General features: G+C 36.0%; 2 protein-coding genes across 2 annotated transcripts in view; one reads left to right on the forward strand and one right to left on the reverse strand.

The window, feature by feature from the left end:
• LOC311283897 (NACHT, LRR and PYD domains-containing protein 3-like) overlaps positions 1-22,239 on the forward strand; it is a 158,269-nt gene that overhangs the window by 58,274 nt on the left and 77,756 nt on the right. The gene's annotated exons all lie outside the window — the stretch shown is intronic.
• LOC311283907 (protein adenylyltransferase SelO-like) lies at positions 6,238-13,543 on the reverse strand. The gene is made up of 19 exons (XM_084398675.1): positions 13,293-13,543; positions 13,098-13,216; positions 11,715-11,843; positions 11,563-11,627; positions 11,218-11,274; positions 10,987-11,085; positions 10,584-10,651; positions 10,409-10,496; positions 10,256-10,325; positions 10,082-10,154; positions 9,893-9,976; positions 9,359-9,488; positions 9,238-9,282; positions 9,075-9,156; positions 8,562-8,654; positions 8,391-8,470; positions 8,266-8,309; positions 7,549-7,628; positions 6,238-7,360 (listed from the first exon to the last, which is right to left on the reverse strand). Exons 1-19 carry the CDS (start codon positions 13,474-13,476, stop codon positions 7,238-7,240), a joined length of 1,713 nt encoding a protein of 570 aa, XP_084254801.1. The 5' UTR covers positions 13,477-13,543; the 3' UTR covers positions 6,238-7,237.

The following is a 22,239-nucleotide window of genomic DNA, read 5'->3' on the forward strand; positions in this document are numbered from 1 at the left end:
GACCTAGACCAGGGTCCGTAACAATACATTATATTTTAGTATCATAAGCATGTTGTTGTAATTACTTGAAAAGCCCAACAGCAGTTTTCACCATCAGTGGTTGAGACTGGTTGGTTATTTCAGAATGATTAAACGTGGTCTATATATAACATTGTCCTATATAATGAAATTGCTCACCGTCATAGCAGATAAATGGTAATTCACTATACCAGCCTGTTTTATACCACGTCCCACTGTTCATAAACACATACATGTATTGTCCTCCATAATTCACTTGGTCCAATTTAAACCAGTTCCTGAAGTCTTTCTCTCCCACTTTGAAGAAATCACTGTCCTCTAGAGTCCATTTCCAACTGTTCAGATCATCATAGAGTCCAATCCAGGCCGAATCATCTTTGAATGTGTTGATTAACTGGTTTGTTTGCTGATCATTTTCAATGGTGGCCAAATCAGTGTATTTATCTCTACAGTATCTCTGAGCTTCTGCCCAAGTCTTGGATTCTTTCACAAAGACATAAAGACGAGGAACACTGAAGCTGAAGGTGATAAAACCTATAAAAGACATAAGTTTAGTTGGGAATTGAAACGCAAAATGAGTAAGTATAGATCAATAATTTAATTTTATAAATAATCAAAACAAATAACTGTAATACCAGAAGCCTGACAAAGTCAAAAAAATTTTTAGCAACTTCTGTGATGATAAAATATTTAATGGAAATGTTTGGCTTACCTGATAACAGAAGCAGGGCAAACATGTTTACTGTATGCAGAAACATTATGTACTTTAAAATGTGCAATACATTTTAAATTATGAATATATACTTTTTTTTTGTTATTTGCATGATTTATTACTGTAAGGTTTTAAATGCCAGAATGAATGTCCATTTTCAGCAGTTGTTCAACAGTTTACCTTTGGTTGTCTGCTCTTGTCTTTTCTCTTGATTTGCTGTTTTGGTGGTAGTTTATCGTCTTCATATTTATAGTGATTTACATAATGGGTGTGATCATGTCTGTAACACCCATGACATTATAAAACCTGTCTGACCACATAGTTGCCATATCAGATGTGCATACATGCTGTACTTTCAGACTGAAGAAAAAGAATAAATTATTTTCCAATATGCATAAACATAGCAACGGTTATATGTTGTACTTCTTTATGATTCGTTCAGTGCCCATTATTACTTTACCTTTATTACTAACAGATCATAAGCAGTCAATAAATCTTTAATGTTCATCTCAGAAACATTCCCCTGTTGTTACAGTTATCACACATTTTGTTTGTCAGTGTAAACAATAATTGTATTTTCTAAATGTTAATAATATATATTTAAAAAACAATCTTTGGCAACTAACATGCTAACATTTATTGAAATGTTTGGCTTACATTATCTGACTGTAAACATAAGCAGTTGAAACATATGTGAAGAGACATTATGTACTTTTAAAGTGTGTAATAATAATAATATAAATTATATATCACTAGTATTTACTATAGTTTTTCAAAATTGTTTAAACACAATTTCTGAAACTATGGCTACATTTCTTTAAAGGGCACCTATTATGCAAAATTCACTTTTACATTGTGTTTGAACATAAATGTGTGTTGGCAGTGTGTGAGCAAAACCACCCTAGAATGATAAAAAATGAGCTGTTCTCAGATTCTATGCAATGTGACGTAGAATTGCGTAAGCCCCTCCCACGACTGTTGATTGACACTGCAGTTTGAGCATAGACCTGCCCTGAGGGAGTGGGACACAGTCCTCCATTGTTTCGACGCTTGAGCAGCTGTAGACAAGAATGTCTCCTAAGCTATTGAGGTGTTTTGTTTTTGGATGTAAGAATTAACATAATCAGTCTTCATTTACTCTCGTTGTTACTCGAGGATGGATCTCACCAACTGTTCGTGATCCAGCTTAGCTGCTACACTCTCTGGAGCGACAGGCCTAACATTATGGAGTTATTCTTGTAAAGTATAACTTTGTGTATAACTTTATACTTTGTGTAAAGTATAAGTGTAAAGGGATACAGACTAAAACAGCACGTTTTTCTGAGCCCCAAAAATGACAATTTAAACATGCTGTAAAAAAAATATCTGTTGGGTATTTTGAGCTAAAACTTCACATACACACTCTGGGGAGATCAGAGACTTATTTTACATCTTGTGAAAAGGGTCATAATAGGTGCCCTTTAAAACAGAAACCCACAAAACATGCACATAACACGCAAAACACCACACATCTCTGACAAAAGCAAAAACAACTATAGTTGTATAGAAGTAAAAAAAAAAAAGGGAGTTTAATTAATAATTTTGTAGCGCCTACTTGTGAATACTTGTCATTAATCCAGCTAGATCTTCTGTGGCCTCCTGTGTATTCTATACGGAGTCTTTTTTTTTTTGGCCTATATATTGCTAAATGTATTTAGTTGAATAAAAAAGAACGACTATGTACCTCATAATGTCCTGTAGCTTTCACCTGGACTGCTGTTCGATGAACAGATAATGGACTTTGGAGGTGGTTTCTGTTTTTAGCTGTGAGAGATGTCTGCTGGTTCAGAAAGAAGACAGAATCCAGTAGTTTTCTCCAGTAAAAGTATAAGTAGGCCTACTCCTTTTTATTGATGTATATATAAGAATACGGAATCTACAGTAAAAGTATAAGTACTCATTTCATTTATGTATATATATTGATGATTCACATGCTTTTTATTATATCCAACAAAGCAGGAAAAACAACGAAGAAGAATGAATAACAACTGTAGTGACACACTAGATGGCAATACAACAGTGACACCTATTGGCAAATTACTATATAACAACACTCCCACTTAATTTTACAATAGGACTAAGCCATTTCTTAGTAAATTATATTAACACACACAAAAAAATGTCTTAGTCTTTTTTCCATGTTAATTGTTTTACACCAATAACATATTTAACACTAAACACAGTTTAGCCATTTAAAATCAGACTAAGAATTAAATGAAACAGAGTCCAGTCTCACTAAGATACTCAAACTTCTGTCTCACCAATGGTTTGGTCAAGATATCTGCCTTCATGTCAGCTGTGGGACAGTATTGCAGTTGTATTTGTCCATTCTGCACACATTCACGAATGTAATGGTATAGCAAATGTCAGTGTGCTTGGTTCTTGAATGATCAACTGGATTCTTTGCGATTGCAATAGGTCCTTGGTTGTTCTCCAGGATTACCACAGGAGTAGCATCCATTCCAAGATCACTTAGTAGTCACAAGCACATTCCTGAGCTGCTTGGCTAAGTGCAACATACTCAGCCTCTGCTGTTGAAAGAGCAACAGTTGACTGTGTCTTGCTGAGCCAACTCACCGCTCCTCCACCCAGTAAGAACACATTACCGGTTGTAGAGCGACGTTCGTCCTGGTCTCCAGCCCAGTCAGCATCTGAGAAACCGACCAAAGCTCATACTTGAGAGTGAGTTTCAGTTTTCCCTTCAAGTACTGTAGAATTATCTTCCCCGCAGTCAGATGTGCAACACTTGGATTGGCATTGAACTTTGACACAACGCTCACTGCTTGTGCTATGTCAGGTCGTGTGGCCATCGCAGCATACAGTAGGCTACCTACCATAGACTGGTAAGTACTGGGTTCACAGGCTTGCTGACACTATCGTTCCTTTTTAGCTTTACATTTACATCAGCTGGAGTTGCAACAGGATTTGCCTCATGCATACCATATTTTTGAAGAATGGCTTCAATGTAATGCTTCTGATGAAGGAACACATAGTTTTTTTCTTTGTCTTGGATGACAGAGATCTCCAAGATATAGGACAGTTCTCTCATGTCCTTCATCTTGTAGCGCTTCTTAAGAGCGAGTTTCAGCTCTTCCATGCTTTCCATCGACTCTGTGATCAGAATTAGATCATCAACATACACAGCTAATATCTCCAGCTCCTGTCGAGATCTCACGAACACACACGGGTCTGATGTACTCTGTTTGAAGCCAATGTTCTTCATGAACTCTGTGAAAGTTTTACTCCAGCAGTGAGGGGACTGCTTCAGTCCATATATTGACTTCTTCAGCTTGCACACCAAACTTTCCTCCCCTGGTCTGATGTATCCCTCTGGTTGCTCCATATATATTTCCTCATCCATGTGTCCATTTAGAAATGCAGTTACCACATCCATCTAATGCACATGCATGTTATTCTGGACGGCGAAGGACAGCAACGTACGAATTGAGCTAAAACGTACCACGGGTGAAAAAGTTTCATCGTAGTCGGCACCATACTTCTGTGAGTAACCCTTAGCAACAAGTCTGCACTTGTATCTCTCCACTCGTCCGTCACTATGATGCTTGACTTTAAACACCCATCTCGATCCTATGGCCTTCCGATCCTTTGGTAATTTCACTAAATCCCACGTCTTATTTTCCAGCAGTGATTCATATTCCAAGTCAGCTGCCTCCTGCCATTCCTTTGCATTAGGACTCATCATTGCCTCTTTCAGTGTCTGGGACATGTGCATAAGCTACACAACCAAACACTTTCATGTGACTCACATTTAGCTGTTTGTCGCACCATCTCTGGTAGGGCGTCACTTGTTTCAGTACAGATGTGTGGAGTCGGTTCTGTATGTAAGCTGCGGTCGCTACAGCCTCTGCCCAGTACGACTTTGGTAATTTAGCGTGAGAGAGCATGGTTCTCACTGCTTCAATTAATGTCCTATTTTTTCTTTCTGCGACACCATTTTGCTGAGGTGTGTGAGGTACAGTTGTCTCATGGTGGATACCTTGAGCCTTCAAGTACTCTTGAAATTCTTTGGATGTGTATTCCCCACCATTATCCGCTCTTAGTCTTGCTATTTTCTGTCCACACTCATTGGATAATATTTTCTCAAATTCCTTGAATTTGCAAAGAACTTCACTCTTCTGTTTCATAAAGTATACCTTGCAAAATCTAGAATAGTCATCAATAAAAGTCACAAAGTACTTGGATCCATCTACCGATTCAGTCTGCATGGGACCACAGACGTCACTATGAACCAACTCTAGTTTACATTTGGAACGGATCTCTCCCACTGGCTTACAGGTATGTGGCTTCCTAGACAGCTTGCCTTCCACACATGCTTCACAGAAGGGAACTTCTTTCTCTGCAGGAAGGTCACCATTCATCGGTTCGGTTCTGATTAATTCGGTTCGGGAGTATAGATTAAAGCCCGCCCGCACTGACAATTGATTGGTTGGGTCCTTACATGCGCTTCGTGAGGCACACATGCACACTAGCACACACACGCACACTAGCACACACACGCAAGGTCTCTCGCTCTCTTCCGTGCGCGCGCTACATATGCGCGCTCTTGCTCGCTCACTCTAGATTCAGAGAGATTTTAACTAATTTGCGGGCATCAGGGAGCCGCTATCAACATGCGGGAGACTCCCGGAACTTCCGGGAGACTTGGGATGTCTGTCTTCAATCACCGCACCTATTGCCCCTAGCTGGTCAGTTAACTGCTTCATTCGTTTCAAAATGTTCAGTTATGTTTCCTCCTTCCTTCCTTTCACATCTGAAGTATTTTTTCTTCAGAAACAGCTTGTTTGCAAGAGTGTCTCTCTCAAAATGTCCTTTTAGCGTGTCCCACGCTTCCTTAGGGGTCTTACAGCTTATTATCAGGTACAACTGGGGCGTACTCACATTCAGCACCAACACAGAAAACGCTTTTTCTTTCCGTTTTTCAAATTCTGCTCTTGCCTGTGCATTTGCTCCTTCTGCCATGTTGTCAGTCTCCATCACCATGCCCCATAGTCCTTCAGCTTTCATCAAATGTTCCATTTGAAATTTCCACGTTGCCCAGTTCTCTGGCCCACTCAGCTTTTCAATAAACAGTTTATCCTCCATTGTGAGTTCCACAACACTGTCTATTTCACACACACACAAAAAACCTGTGTAAAAGTACCTCTTCTTTGCTTTAGCAAAGATCTGGGCCCATAACCTATTGAATATTCACGTGCTTTTTATTATATCCAACAAAGCAGGAAAAACAACGAAGAAGAATGAATAACAACTGTAGTGACAACTATTGGCAAATTACTATATAACAACAACAACAACATATATATATATATATATATATATATATATATATATAAACAACAACAATAAAAACTTTATATAGTATACAAATTATTACACTACATCATTGGCTATATAGCCAATGATGTAGTGTAATAATTTTTATACTATATAAAGTTTTTATTGTTGTTGTTTACAGTAGGATAATTATTATTTAGAACTATCGCACCTAACCAATTAGTCAAGTCACATTCATTTATAAAGCGCTTTTTATACAGATTGTTTCAAAGCAGCTTTAAAGAGATAACTGGAAAATAATGCAAAAAAGTTTGTTTCCAGAAGAAAATAGCATCACAGTCCAGCTTAAAAGACTCGCTCCCCCCACCACCTCCAGACCCCATTACCTCCCTTCCACCTCCTCCTCCTCCTGGTCCCCAAAACTTTGCATCTGCAGGTGGAGCTCCACCACCACCACCACCCCCGCCTTCACCACCAGCTCCTGCACCGGCTGCCAACCCATCCGCCGGCTCCGTCAGAAAAATGCCTCCAGCTCCACCAAAGAGAACTACACCTCTACAAACAGCGCCCCCAGGTGGCGAACTCATGTCAGAACTGATGACAGCAATGCTGAAAAAGCGCAGTCAACAATGATCTTGAAGACAGATAGAGCTAATTGACGGGTTTTTGTAGTTGGACTGAGGAACTGACCGCCAAACAAGTTCTTGGCGTGACATTAGGACACACATCTTTAATTATTTTGTTGTTTAATATGCTTGCATTCACACCAGACTAAAATATGTAAATACTTTGTACTACGCACCTAATCAGATTATATGTATTGCAAATATGCTATATCATCATTGCTAATGGAATGTCATAATAAATAAGGTCTTGCAAAGTTAACTGTTTAACAGATTTTGACATGATGCCTAATTGTTAAACAGGAGTAAACGAGATGCATGATGCAAAGTTTTTTGCACTTTTGTAGAAATGCAGAAACAGCAATATTACAAAAGACATCCATGTCCATTGTCCATATATAACGTGCATATATGTACATATATAACGTCGAACATGGCTCATCCTCCAATCAGATCAACCATTAGGAAGTGTGATTACAATGTCATGAACAATATTTTTGGTTCAAATGATGCTGAAATTTATGATTTATTTCTTTCATTCGACCCTGAGTTAGGAAGAACAGCTGACCCTCAGCTGCTGAGCCCAGGATGGAGGTTTACTGGCATATCCGGCTCTCTCAGCCTCTTCCTGCTCCATAAATGGCTCCATTAAAGTCTTCTGCAACAGCGCCACCTAGAAATACATCAAACATACGGTCACCTATGAAAAAGACAAGCCATAATGGTCTGTCTGAAGATGTTTCATTGTATGTATAATTGTCATGTCTTCATTTCACAGTAATATATTAAAGCAAACACTCTAAGATATATGATAAGCATGATCATGACAGCATATTAGTTTGACATCGCATGTAATAATACCTCTGAAAAGTCTTTTGTCTCTGCTTTTCTGATAGCAGATTCAGCCATCCAGTTCCTCAACACATACCGTGGGTTTACTCCTGAACAATAGAAAAATTACAAATAACATTAAATACAACATAACACATCGTAAAAAAAAAAAACACACTACCGTTTAAAAATGTACGGTCAGTAAGGCTTTAAAAAAAAAGAAATTCATAATATTATTCAGCAAGGATGCATTAAAAGGGACAATAAAGACATTTTTAATATTACAAAAGATTTCTATTTCAAATAAACGCTGTTCTTTTGAACTTTATATTAATCAAAACATGTATCAGGGTTTCCTCAAAAATAAAACTGTTTTCAAATGTTTCTTGAGCAGCAAATCAGCAAATTAAAATGATTTCTGAAGGATCATGTGACACTGAAGACTGGAGAAATGATCAACAAATATATTAATTACACAAATACTGTACATTCAAATAAAATAATTTATTTTATATTGTAATAATATCTCATAGTATAATACTATCTTGTAGTAATACAAAATTACTGTTTTTATTGATTGATTTTATTGATATTTTTGATTAAATAAATGCAGCCTTGGTGAGCATAAGAAACTTCTTTCAAAAACAAATCTTACCAATCCTGAACATTTCAGCAGTAGTGTTACTGTAACAATATATAAACACATAATATTTAACATTGCATCATATAACATATACAAAAACACACCTTGCATTCTGTGCTGTCGTACTTCATCTGAGTCACTTATTATCCTGTAGAAGACGATTAAAACATCAAGTGATGTTCATTTTGAATCCTCTAAAGAGTTCGAGTTTACATTACAGCAACATTACCTCGACAGACGCTGTAAATACAGCTGAACCCAGTCTCTGAAATGCTTGTGTGATGAGAGGTCTGAAAGAGCCCACAATGACTGTCAAGAGAGACACAGTCACAGTTAATGGACTGAAATCATGATTATGGATATCGCGGCTGCTGTGGGAGTGAATGGAGAGGAAACGTACCGGAGCAAAGGATCCCTTCTGAAGCCCGGACAGGGTCACTTCACTCAGCTGTCTGAAAGTCATAGTGAAGTCTGCTCCAGTGTCCTCCATTAGCTCAACACATCACACATCACACAACATTATATGGGTCAATCTCAGGAAATGCTGCCATTTGTGTGATCTACTACTGATTTAACTCCATACTGAACTTAGCTAGTTTTGACAGTTTGGCCGTTAAATATATAATTCTAAAAAAAACACTATCAAATTAAAAAAGTTTATAATGAAAGTGTGTATATATATATATGTGTGTGTGTGTGTGTGTGTGTGTGTGTGTGTGTGTGTGTGTGTGTGTGTGTGTGTGTGTGTGTGTGTGTGTGTGTGTGTGTGTGTGTCTTTCTAGAACGGTTTACTGATTCCTAATTATAATTTTTTTGTCACAAATGACACCATTTCCTGACAATGGCCAAATAACTTTATCACATGAATTAATTATAGTACAATTAGAGAAAAAACAATCCAGCTAATATTTACCTTTAGAAGAAATGCAATCACATATGAATCCTTTTCCTCATTTCCCAGAAAGCCCAACTTTGCTTTGAACAGCTCATGAAATCTACAACAGAAACAGTAAAGTGAGATCAGGAATGACTCAGAGATGAACACAGTGTTCTATATTGTCTAATGACAGGCTCACCTTTGATGGTAGATTTGTGGATACTCTCTCAATATTTGCTGAGATCTGAAGTAAATGAATTGACACGAATCACCTGTTTTATTCCAGACCAATACCAACAGAAAATAAAACGATCTCTTACTGTGAAAGCTGATCTGAGGTCAGCAGTGGTTTCAGAGCTTCTAGAAGTTTCTGAAGATTGAACAGGCCAACATTAGCCTGAGCTCCTATACTGTACCGGCCCTCGTCATCAGACGTGTTGGGGACAAAATCTATACAGAGGAAACAATGCTGTGGCAATAACACACATTTAACAATACAATTATTATATGTTATTATTATGGCTGTCTGTTTCACATTAACTTATTAGAATATAATGAAGTAAAATAAAACAAGTCATGGATTAAAAAAATTATGCAATTAATCATGCCCCTCAACCCATGTATGTATACTGTAAGTATATACAAAAAATTTATATTAGATCTAAAGTAGCTTACTATTCATACAATTTTCCACTTTTGCAGTATTGTATATATATATATATATATGTGTGTGTGTGTGTGTGTGTGTGTGTGTGTGTGTGTGTAATGTCAAAATGACAAAAAGCTTAAAAACTAAACTTATAGAAAGATGATTGCTAATATTATGAAAGTTTAAGTTAGACAAAGAAACATACTTGGATCATATGATTCCATAAATCCAAATGGGCCATAATCAAAAGTGATAGAAAGCAGACTGAAGTTATCTGTGTTGCAGACTCCTGTGTGAAGATGCAGATCATGTTGTTGTGCATTTTGCGTATTAAGCTCGATCTATAATGATAAATCTATATGATAACTAAACAAGTAAAGCAGAGTGAACTAACCATGAGCAAAACCAACCGACATCCAGTGGGCGATTAAATGTGCCGTTTCATTCACCACTCGAGAGAAAAACACCTTCACACAACACGAAAACCATTCAAATATAGTGAGACTGATCAGACAATATAAAATAATCTTGTATTACAGCTAAACAGCAGAGAGACACAGATACTCACCACATACTTGTCAGGGTCACTTGTTGCTATAGATTTAAAATGCTCTTTAATTACAAAGTCCAACAACGTCCTTGAAAATTAAAATTAAAAAGAAATTAAAAAGCAAATAAGAGTGAGAAAAAAATATTATCTCCCAAGTTAAAGTTAATATACCGTAGGACATCTAACTCTCCGGTTCTAGTTAATATCTCCAGTGAACCGATCCGAAACCAGGACTTGGCCAGACGCAGAACAACCGCTCCTGATAGATACAGAGAACAATCACATCAAGCTGAGGACGGATAAAGAACTTAGTTACTCGATTTTTACAAATCTGATCGTATTTTACCTCTTTCTTTTATGACACTGCCATTATAAAACGGATCCCTCCAAACAGGTTCCTCACTCACAACCAGACTGACAAACAATAAAGGCAAAAAAATGGAAAAAGTATAAATAAAAATAATAATAATATTCAACACCAAACATTTGAATGTGATAAACACATATATTACTCTTCTTGTGCATGTCCATATGTACCTGAGGGCTCTGCTGTGTGTGTGTGTGTGTGTGTGTGTGTGTGTGTGTGTGTGTGTGTGTGTGTGTGTGTGTGTGTGTGTGTACCTGAGGGCTCTGCTCTGTGTGTGTGTGCGTGTGTGTGTGTGTGTGTGTTTGTGTGTACCTGAGGGCTCTGCTCTGTGTGTGTGTGTGTGTGTGTGTGTGTGTGTGTGTGTGTGTGTGTGTGTGTGTACCTGAGGGCTCTGCTGGTAGGAACTCCCAGAAAGTGCATGGCTTCACTGCACAGGAACTCCCTCACAGAGGAGCGAATCACAGCCCGTCCATCACCAGACCTGCACACAAAACAGAGAATCACAGAGAATCACACACTATGAGTCATAATGTAAGATCATTTACAACTAAATACATCTCAGAATTACTTTAAAAGCATTTAAAAATATTGAGCAGCAGGAACTGATATTCACCTTGAGTACGGTGTCTTTCCTGAGCCTTTCAACTGGACTTCCCATCTTTCACCTTTTCTGGATAAAAGAGAGATTGTATACCGCTCTAACGGTTAACACTTGTCACAGTTCTAAACTGAGAGATGTCATTGTTCAGACGCATGTTTAAGCATTAAGTGAGAATTAGATAAAAAAAATGACAGAATCATCTATTTGCTGAAAAACCAATAAGTATAGATCAAACTTTCCATTCTTTAATCTTAAACAACATTATGGGAAAGTTGACATACATTACAACAGAAAAGTCACATCTGACAATAACAACTGATGATTTCTGTTGAACGCTGATGATCAGGATGATTTTACCTGTTTGTGTATTCACCCAACAAATGTGCTCTTCCATCCCCCAGCTGTCCGGCCCAATAACCAAACTATAATAATAATAACACATGGTTGACATGTTTTCTCTGGTTGTCTTACGCCAGCGCTGTCGGGTTTGAAGTGACGGTCAGTTTTACCTGATGGCCCCCGTATCTGTGTGCCAGTGGAACAGAGCCAGGAAACAGTTTCCCACCGCTGACACAACGGACAAACTCTTCATTCTGAATCACAGACTCATTCAGATCCAAAATATTCCTCAACACATCCTGAAATACACAAAAGAGCCTGAATATATGCAGAAACAACATTTACACAAAAGTACTGTGGTGGTACCATGGTCCAGTTTTGTTTTAAAGCAGTTTTCTCAGACTGTGATCCTCAGACCACTGGTGGTTCTGTAAAGAGTCCAAGTGGCCCACGAGTTCATTAGCGGATTAAAAACTTTATGACTGACTAAATTAATAAAAGTATAACTGACAATTTTTTTTTTTTTTAATTAATTAACTCAATACAATAAATGAACTGTTTGTGACTAAATACATTTATGATAAAGTGTTTCTATTGGTATGTAAGTGTTTGGTCCAATTTTTAAGCTAGCATTATATAATAGCTATATATATAATAGAGTATAATAGCTAAAAATAAATTGTCCACAACTTAAAGTTCAAAAACTCAAATTAAAAACTTCATTTTAAAGTACATTTTAAATCATTATGTTGTATATTGTTATATAATAATATATTGTTGTGCTTTAAAGAAGTCCACTTAAAGTGATGTGTTGACTAACATACCAAGGTACATAAAGTACTATAATTTGAACTGTAGTGGGTTAATGTTCCATTTAAATAATGTACTAAATTGCAACTTCATTATTACAAATGTGGAATTACAAATATTTATTAAATTCCATGATTTAAATGTGAACGTTTAAATAGAAATTATATTAAAGTATATGTTAGTTTACCATATACTCACCATATTTTAAAGCCAACTGAAGTCATTTCATACAAAGACGTAGGCTACATAAGTCCTGCTTAAGTGGGTCAAAAGAAGCACACTTAAGTTCAACTAACTAAATTTCATATAAATTAAAAACTATAATAAATGTTCATTTAATTTCAGTTAACATGATGCAATTAAGTGTCCGAAACATTATATTCAGTTTGCACCAAAGTGTATTATTTTAAACTAGCCTATGTTATTTTCATAATTTCTCTTTTTAAAAGTATGATGAAATGTACTTCTTTGTAACAACAGCCTTAATAAGTTCAAAATTATGCTAATGATGACAATGTTATTGGTGGTGATGAGGATGATTACTTTATTACTATTTTAAAATGTTGACAAGAAAAATTATAAAGAATGGGTGTGACCAAACTTTTGACTGGTGGTTAGATGGTACTAGCTCCATTGTATTTTTCTGTTTCATAAATTACAGTTACTGCAACAATATCCCCAGGTTTTACTGCAGTGAAGCACAAGTTTTCAGTAAATGATGATGAGTGGATGGGTTTATTGACCTGTGACACAGCAGCCAGTGTCAGGGGCTCTTTCAGAGGAGAGGGCTGAGACTCTGAAAACACACTTCTCTTCACAGTACGAATAACATTACCATCAACCTCATCAAGAGGGAGAGCATCTGTAAAACACACAGAAGTGATTAAAACAAAGTCAACGTGTAAAATAGCATGTTGGCACTCGTATCTGTATCTTACCTAGTAGTTTATGTGATAATGCCAGTGGTATTTCTCCACAGTGTTTCACATTGCTATAAAAGTGACTCTTATCGATCTCTCTTTCATTGCAATTTTCATTCTCACAGAATTCTTGTTCGTCCCTAAATGTAGCGATGACGACGGCCGATAAAAATAAAAATAACGTGAAACCATGTTTTGTCATTACATCAAACTCACAGGCATATTTGTTTACTATATTATGTCCTGTACTTCCTTACATCACGTGACTAGAGGAAAACATCAGAACTGTCACACAAACAATCCTTCAATGTTCCACCAGAGGGCGCTCATCGGCTCAAAAACCCCAATGCTCCATTTATGCAATATTCGGGACTGTTTTGTCTTTTTGGAAATGTATGCGCGTTATAAACCATAACCGATTAAATCTATTCGTTGTATGGGTTCAGAAGCTGTCGTACAAATGGAAACTCTCGGAACTTTCTCACTATAATGATTAAATAAGCGTCTCTAGCCAATGATTAGAGACGACTGTGATTGGTCAACCTCCGATCTGTACTGTAACAAGTAACAGGTACCATGTGACCAGCCGTCTATTAAAAATACTGAATACTTAAAAATTATAAATACAACTGGAGAAGATTGAAATCTCTATGATTGAAATTAATGTAATTTAAATGTAAAAAATGTAAACATGTTTTAAGCCCACCCACACCCCTTTTGTGTATTGGCACCTGGTCTGGACTCGACACTTTTACCTTCAGCAACCCCATACTTTAAAAGAGACCTCTATTATTAAAGAAATTAATGAATATTCTAACAAACCAAGTTTAACGGAGGATGATAGGTCAAGATTTTTATTTTTGCAATCACAGTTGGATGAAATCTGAGAAAATCTAAGGGGTCATAGGCTATATTAGATCAAGAGGAAAAAACTCAGAAAAAGAAAACTTAGAAAAAAAGCGGCAAGAAAGAAACTCTGTTAAAACTTTCATTATTAATGGTGCAGAGTGTTCTAATTCACAAGTAATAGCTAAAGAAATCGCCAACTTTTATCAGGATTTATATTCTTCGTCCTCTTCAATATTAGACTCTAATTTACTCTTTGAAAAAAATGGAGAATTTGTTCCTCATATTATAGATGAACAGTTCAAAATTATATGTGTCTTTCACTGGATAAATCACCTGGCCCAGACAGTATTATGTCTAATTTTTATCGCCATTTTTGGGACTTATTAAGGGAATTTCTTTTTGCAACTTTTCAGGAAATTACTAAAACCTTGGTTTTGCCTAATTCAGTGAGACAAGGCCTAATCACGCTTATTCCCAAACCAGGAAAAGACTCAGATTGTTGGACAACGACCTATAACTTTACTAAACAATGACTATAAATTACTAACCCACATATATAATAAACGCTTGAAACTTTATCCAAAATTAATGGGGAGACACAAACCGGGTGCATTAGAGGCCGATCTATACATAACAATATTCGACTGGTTTTGGACTTGCTGGAGTCTAATCAAGAAATAGAGGATGATGGGGTTATTTTATTTTTAGACTTCTATAAAGCCTTTGATATGTTAGAGCGTTCATTTATTTTTTAAATGTTTGAAAATGTATGGGTTTGGTGAATTTTTTTGTAATATTATTCAGTTATTCTACACAAATACCAATAGTTCAGTGGCTCTAGCAACACATACTTCACCCAGATTTGATATCAAGAGAGGAGTTAAACAAGGCTGCCCCATCTCACCCTCGTTGTTTATTCTGGCTACAGAGATGCTGGCTCTCCTAATTAAAAAAAAAAAAAAAAATTAAGTTCCTAAAGTAATTGAGATAGTTACCTATTTTTCAAAATTCTCAGGTTTAAAGCTCAATATCTGCAAATGTGAAATTATTACCATACATGTATGCCCTCTTAAAATTGCATATAATATTCCGGTCAAGTCGAATGTCAGATATTTAGGCATAAACATTTCTAAGGATGAGGTCATGATGGAAAAGCAAAATGTCTGGAATAAATGGAATGAATGCAAAGACAGGCTTGATGCACGGATGCAAAGGGATTCGTCTATCTTTGGAAGGATTTATTTAACTAAAATGGAAGGTCTCTCTAGGTGTATCTATCCTGCATCTTGTCTCTCTATTTCTAATAGAGCTATTAAGACCATTCATCAAATTAATTTAAATTATATATGGAGAAAACGTGTGCACTATAAAGAGGGCAAAACTTATACAAGATTATGAGAATGGTGGATTACAAGCCTTTGAAGAGCAATACATATCGATCTAGTAACAAATTCTGTGACAAGATAGTATTTTGGGGACGCTTTATTGATGATATCCTCTTTGTTTGGTCTGGGAATGAGGAAGAACTTTTGCAGTTTCATGAGTACATCAATACAACTAACCCTAATATAAAACTATCAATTGAACATTCAAAAACATCTATTAATTTTTTGGACTTGACTATCTCCATAGATGACAATAATCTTTTGCACACAACAATATATAGGAAAAGCACAGATAGAAACACTTTATTGAGGGCTGACAGCTTCCATCTAAGGAGCCTGAAAGATAACATTCCTTTTGGACAATTTCAGCGTCTTAGACGCATCTGCAATAATGACTCTGATTTCGAAATGCAGGCTCAAGACATGACAGTAAGGTTCAGGGCTAGGGGCTACTCACCAATGATAATAGAAAAAGCAATAATAAAAGCACGCTCCACAACACGCTCTGATCTACTAAAAAAAAAAAAGCGGAGGAAAGACATGGCTAAAAACAACTCTAGACCTGTCTTTGTTACCCAATATAGTAGTAGTGCCTCTGAAATGAAACAAATAATTAAGACCAATTGGGGGTTAATTCAAAGTGATTCCATTCTGAAAGAGGTTTTTCCAGAGCCGCCTATGACTGTGTTCAAGAAGGCACCATCTATAAGGGACAAACTTGTAAGAAGTTACCTTCCAGGTCCTAGACAAAAAACATGGCTAGAAAAAGGGTTGTGGGGAACCTATGTGGATCTTGCAGTCATTGTGAGGGTGTCATTCAAAGTAAGACTTTTTGTGATCTGAGAACGCAGAGAGAATTTAAGACTAATGGTTTTATTAACTGTAACTCTGAATATGTGGTCTACCGCCTACAATGCCCATGTGGGTGTTTCTATGTGGGCAGAACTAAAAGAAAACTAAAAGAGCGGTTTTATGAACACAAATACGCAATTCGAGTCAATAACGAAGATTACCCTATGGCCAAACACTATAAAGAAATACACCATAGTGACCCTTCATCTTTGAGAATTCAGGGCATTGAAATTATTAAAAAATCAATACGTGTAGGTGATATTTTAAAACAGTTATTGCAACGTGAAACCTTTTGGATATGGAGTTTCAAAGCAATGGACTATCCGGGATTAAATGAGGAGATAGATTATAGACCTTTTCTGTGATTTTGGAATATTGTTCTTTCCTGTGACTACTCACTTTTCATATGTATTGTATATGTATATGTGTATGCTACCTGTTGCTTGTGTTTTTGCTTACATTGTGACCAACAGCTTTAGAGCTGAGAATCATGTGAGAGGCGTGCCCTAGTAATATATGCATGAATGTATATCTGTTGCTTCTTTGTTTATTATTGTGACTAATAGCTTTAGTGCTGAGAACCGTGTGAGAGGCGTGTCCTAGCAATTACCTGCAGACCTTCAATACTGATTGTCAGCACCTGTGTGTTTGCTTCTACCTGTGTGTCTTTGTCATTATAAGATCAGTTTTTTATCTGCTTCACTATGCCCTGAAGAAGGCCCCATGCCGCTACGCGTGGGCATTTTAAAGTTGTCCATTTAGGACATGTCACTTTTGCAATAAAGACATTTTAATTAAGGAGTGCCTCGGCTATCAGAGATTTTTTTTCTCTACACTGCCCCTTTGATTTCTATTGTATAAATGTTGAAGGTCAAATGGCTTAAAATTGTATAACAAATGAAACTAGTTTCTGGTTTTGCATTCCCAGAGGTATATTTAGAAAGTTGGGTGGAATTGATTTTCTACTGAGATGTGATTTTACTGTTTCCAGACTGCCAATCAAATTATCTTCCTTTCACCAGCAGATTTTGTTATATTGGAAGTTATTATTATATACCTACAACTTTTCTCCACATAGAATCCCTATATGGAACAATATATTTATTGTATCTAGATACAAGTCTCTGTGTTCTTGATTGGCCTGAAAAAGGTATTTGGTCAGTTCTTCATTTAATGGATGAAGATGGAAGATTGTTAACTTTTAAAGACTTTTGTTCTAAATATAATTTACAATGTGAACGCAAACAATTTGAGCGTGTCTTAAATGCCATTCCAAAAAGTTTTATAAATTTTGTACAAAACACTTCTGTCAACATGCCAGACTGATCTTGTGAACTTCTCTTCCCTTCTCTTCAATGGTGATGACCTCAGGACAATGCTTACAAACAAACTTATTCGCTCTTGTTATATTATATCTGACATTTCTGTATAATAACTGTGTTTTGCAAGCTAATGATAAACCATTTGTTAAAAAATTGTGAACACAGTATATTAACTTTCCAGTGGCTCCTAAAGCTAAGGAAACTCATTATAAAATATTCAATGGGGTATACCCGTCAAGTGATTTTTTTAAGACATCGGTTTAATTTAGAAGAAAATGCCTGTATTTTTTGTCAAGTTGACAGAGACACTGATCCTTTTGTGTGTGTGTGTGTGTGTGTGTTTTCAAATACTTTTGGGGAAAATATGTCTTATTGGTTGGAGACAAAGATTCATTCACTGTCCACTTTTGCCAGGAAGCATATTATGTTTGGAATGCTGTTGGATGAGAAAATATAACCTAATATAACCTAACCCTAGACAAAAAATTATATCCTGAGAAAAGTGGATTTTGAGGGGTATACTGCCATAGACCTCCATTCATTCTGCACTCGTCCTGTGAGCGCCCTCATATGGAACCAGAGTGGAACTGCAACCAGTTCAGAAGCCGGAAGTTTACTGAGAGTGGAAGTTCTCCCCTTATTAGACATTCTCTGATACAACTAAAACAAACCATTAAAGCTCACCAAAAAGCCAACAAAACGTGTGTAACCAGTGTTTTCTGAAATCACACCTTATTTGGATAGTGGCTCTTAAAGGGGAAATGCACAATAAATAATAAAGTGGCATAGCTATATAGCCTAGACATGATTTTACCCAAAGCGCCACCTACTGACAGAAAGTGAATTTGCGTTTTCATTCAGTCCGTCTGCTGTTTTTGTTTTGTGCAGGTGTCTTCTAGCATAATTTCACAAAACAAAAGTCAGACCATTTAGTTTTTGCTTTAAATCTTGAAATTATACAATCTAATTGAAATAATAAAATAATTATCATGCATGCTACATGTGTGTAGCCTCTTTGTTTGCATCATGATTACATTTCAAATGGCTGAAGACAGATGTTATAGAGCAAATAAACAACAAATAAATTTGCTTAAAGGAAGAAATCGGCTATTGGAATTGGCCAATTTGCTTGAAAAAAATTGGAATCAGCAATAGAAAATCATAATCGGGCCACCCTTATAAAAAATATTAAATAAAACATTATTAACAGTCTTTTCACTGTTTTCACAGTTTTAATTTTCTAGTTTTATTAATTTGTAGTTTGTATTTTTAATATTAATGTAGGCTTATTGTCAGCGCACTAAGGTTTAAAAAGGGTATTCGGCCGGCACATGGTTACATTTTTTTCCCATCCGGCCCTTTACCTAAAATGAGTTTGATACCCCTGCACTAAACTGACTGAATGCTGAACCTATTGGACACTGATGATGTAGATTTATTATTTGCATACTGAATTGCCATTGATCTTCTGTCTTGCTTTTTCAAGTCCAAAGCTTATTGAGTCAATGTGTATTTTCTGTCACCCTCCAGAATGTCAGTTGCAAGCTCACGTACAGCCGACCTGCTTTCAGACGGCTCATCTGAGTGGACAACCACACAAACCGCCACACAAAAACATATGAGGTGTCCACAAATAAAGTTAAGATTGGGTCTTTCTAAACGACCACCGGCCCTCACTAATGGTGAGAGAACCTTTATGGCTCCTGTGGACGGCGACACCCAACTGTTTGAAACGGGTGTGGCTTATATTATTAAAAATTACATATTGTCCATGAAATTTGGACATGCATGTACTTTTCTTGGTCCTGCATCCAAAAACTGCAAAACTGCTCCCTTTGAGTGTCCAGAGGAGGTAGAAAGCAAAAATGGCAAAACCAGCAGAATGGAGTATAGTAGAGTATATATCTCCCTGAAAGGACAAATTGAAAAAGTGAGTAAATTCATCTATATATCCTCTCAAAAACAGTATAAATTTAAGATAATCTCAGTCATGATTTTTATAGCTTTTTTCATAAATAAGTGAAAGGTGGATATGGCTTTTAATACATACAGGTTTAATTATGCTAATGTTTTGTGTAAAGACACATTTTATTCAGATTCACAGCCAATGTTGTATAAATAATGCCTAAGCACTAGTAACTGTATTCAGTTGCAGTGCATTAGCAACAATCTTCCCATTGTGAAGTTGTACATGCAGGTATTGTAGAAGTGAAATAAATTAAGAAAGTGAAACAGAAAAAAAGTTATAAAAGTTTGAGTTTATGGAAATGTACAATGTAAAAAATGTAATTATTCATATTTTATATAAAATAAATATTTTTAAAACCTGTGCGACTCTAGAACTGCATAAAAATCAAAGTAAAAAATCTGAACAAGTTGTGTTTCAAAATGTAGGTTGATATCTCAAAAAATGAGCTTTCAGTAAGATTTTGTTTGGGCGCAGTACCAAACTTTGTTAGGTTATGTGGTTTTCCATGTGTGGTTTGAGTGATCTGAACCATTATTTCCACAATTTTCATACAATTTATGAAGTAGACATTCTATTCAGAAGTAATATGGGAAGTTTCTACCATTCTTTCATGATTTTTCATGTTCATTGCTATTTCAAATCAGTATTTTGAAAATCAGTCACCAAATATGAAAACTAGAGATTGTAAGCTTTCAAATGATATATAGTTTGTAAAGATTAGTTTAGGTTTAGTATAGGATATTACTGTTTTGAATATGTAATGGCTTTGGGCCCATGATCATTGTGATGACGGAATTGTTATTTTTGGGTAGACTATCTCTTTAATATACTCCAGCAGTCATAACCAATTCACACATTCCTTCGTGTGTTTGATTGTCTCATGACTAGACTCTATTGCTTAACATTATTGATGGTTATTTAATGAGAAATGTCATGATTGTGCTCTTATGTTAGGACTCTAATGACGATGACTCATTCTGCCATCTGGACATTAGAATCCTCCTCATTGAGCATGAAGGTGTTGTGCTCTCGTCTTCTCTCCGTCTCAATCAAGCGTCATTGAACATCATCATTGAGGAAGAAGTTATGATGGACAACATTGAAACCATGCTAAAAGCTATGTGCATTCTGATTGAACTTGCAAGCAGTTTCAATGCTTATTTTTACTTGTCTTTTGGTTGACAAGTTTATTACATTGAAGTGTTAAATGTTTTTTTTTTTTTTTTTTTTGTCAACAATGAATAAAAAAACATTGGAACATTGAAATGAATGGTTTAATTTTCTTCCCCTCCAATTTATGTGACAGAATGCATTTATATATATCTCAAAATATAAATAGTATAAGACATTACACAAATATAACATTTGTGTAACATAAAATAGTTATTTTATACAACATACACTCCAAATAAAAATAAATATGTGAACTAATGATTTTAAGTAAAGACTACTAATGTAAACTTGATTTGTCTACTGCATCCACTTAATGTGTTATGCTTGATCTCTTTAGTTTCACCTTGTGTAAAAACTTAAATGGTTTAAGGCAACAGGTTTCTGTGCAATTTCTAGTAAAGTCAAGTAATTCGGGTTAAGAGTGGGATACAGATGCTGTCCACTGTAGTAATCAGAAATATAGGAAGAAACCAAACACGGCACACAATGCTTTTTTAAACAAACAAACCAAAAATTATTTTGGCTAAAGACAATTTCAAAAGAAAGTATGTAGGAATAAAGCATCAGTTGTACGGTTGTACATAATGATTAAATTACACTTAATTTTACACTTTTGGTTCTTTTCGCTCTCTATCCTCTGTGAGTTCATGGAGTTATGAAGTGTTTGAGAATAGGTTTGTTAAATACATGGACAGACGATAAATTTAGAATACTTAGAGATAATGAATTATGTTTTCCTTCAAGAAATCTATATAAATAGAAGAGATTATAATGAGTGGGATGTGTTGGGAGAACAATTTGTTTTTAGTCATGGAACAAACACCAGTGCCAGTTTTCTTTTATCTGTTGAAGAAATATAAAAAGGTCTTTAAATGTATTGCTAACAGAGTTTGGGGTAACATGTAGGTCCTATTTGAAACTATGCACACACACACAAAAAATGTGTGTATAGAAGAAGACTGGAGCTAAACAAGTAAGGAACCTCATGGTCAATCTTGTGAGGTCCATATTATAATTAAGTTTATTCAGTGGATGTGAAGAGGAGGAGGAATGTAGAAGTGGTTTAGAGTAGCCTATTAAATAAGAAGAAAGTAGTGCTACATAGATTCTATTTAAGTGAGATGTGGAATAACAGGCTTATGAACGCTTACATGTTTTATTACTGACTGGTATAGACAGATGACCTGATCTGCACGCCTGTCTCGAACACCCGCTTTCACTACACAGCGCACACCGCCCTCTACTGGCGAACACGGGTATGAATAATCTGCTGTAGCTACAAATGCATTAATCCGTGTAATAAATGTTAGTTTTGAGTTTATCAGCACACAAAACTGACTGGAGTTATTAACTGTAAACCTTACTGGTGATTAAACTCACGTCATCTGCCAATAAGGGCAACCATTAAAACACTA

The sequence above is a fragment of the Rutilus rutilus genome, assembly GCF_951802725.1.
Source record: "Rutilus rutilus genome assembly, chromosome: 24".
In the NCBI taxonomy this organism is placed as follows: domain Eukaryota; kingdom Metazoa; phylum Chordata; class Actinopteri; order Cypriniformes; family Leuciscidae; genus Rutilus; species Rutilus rutilus.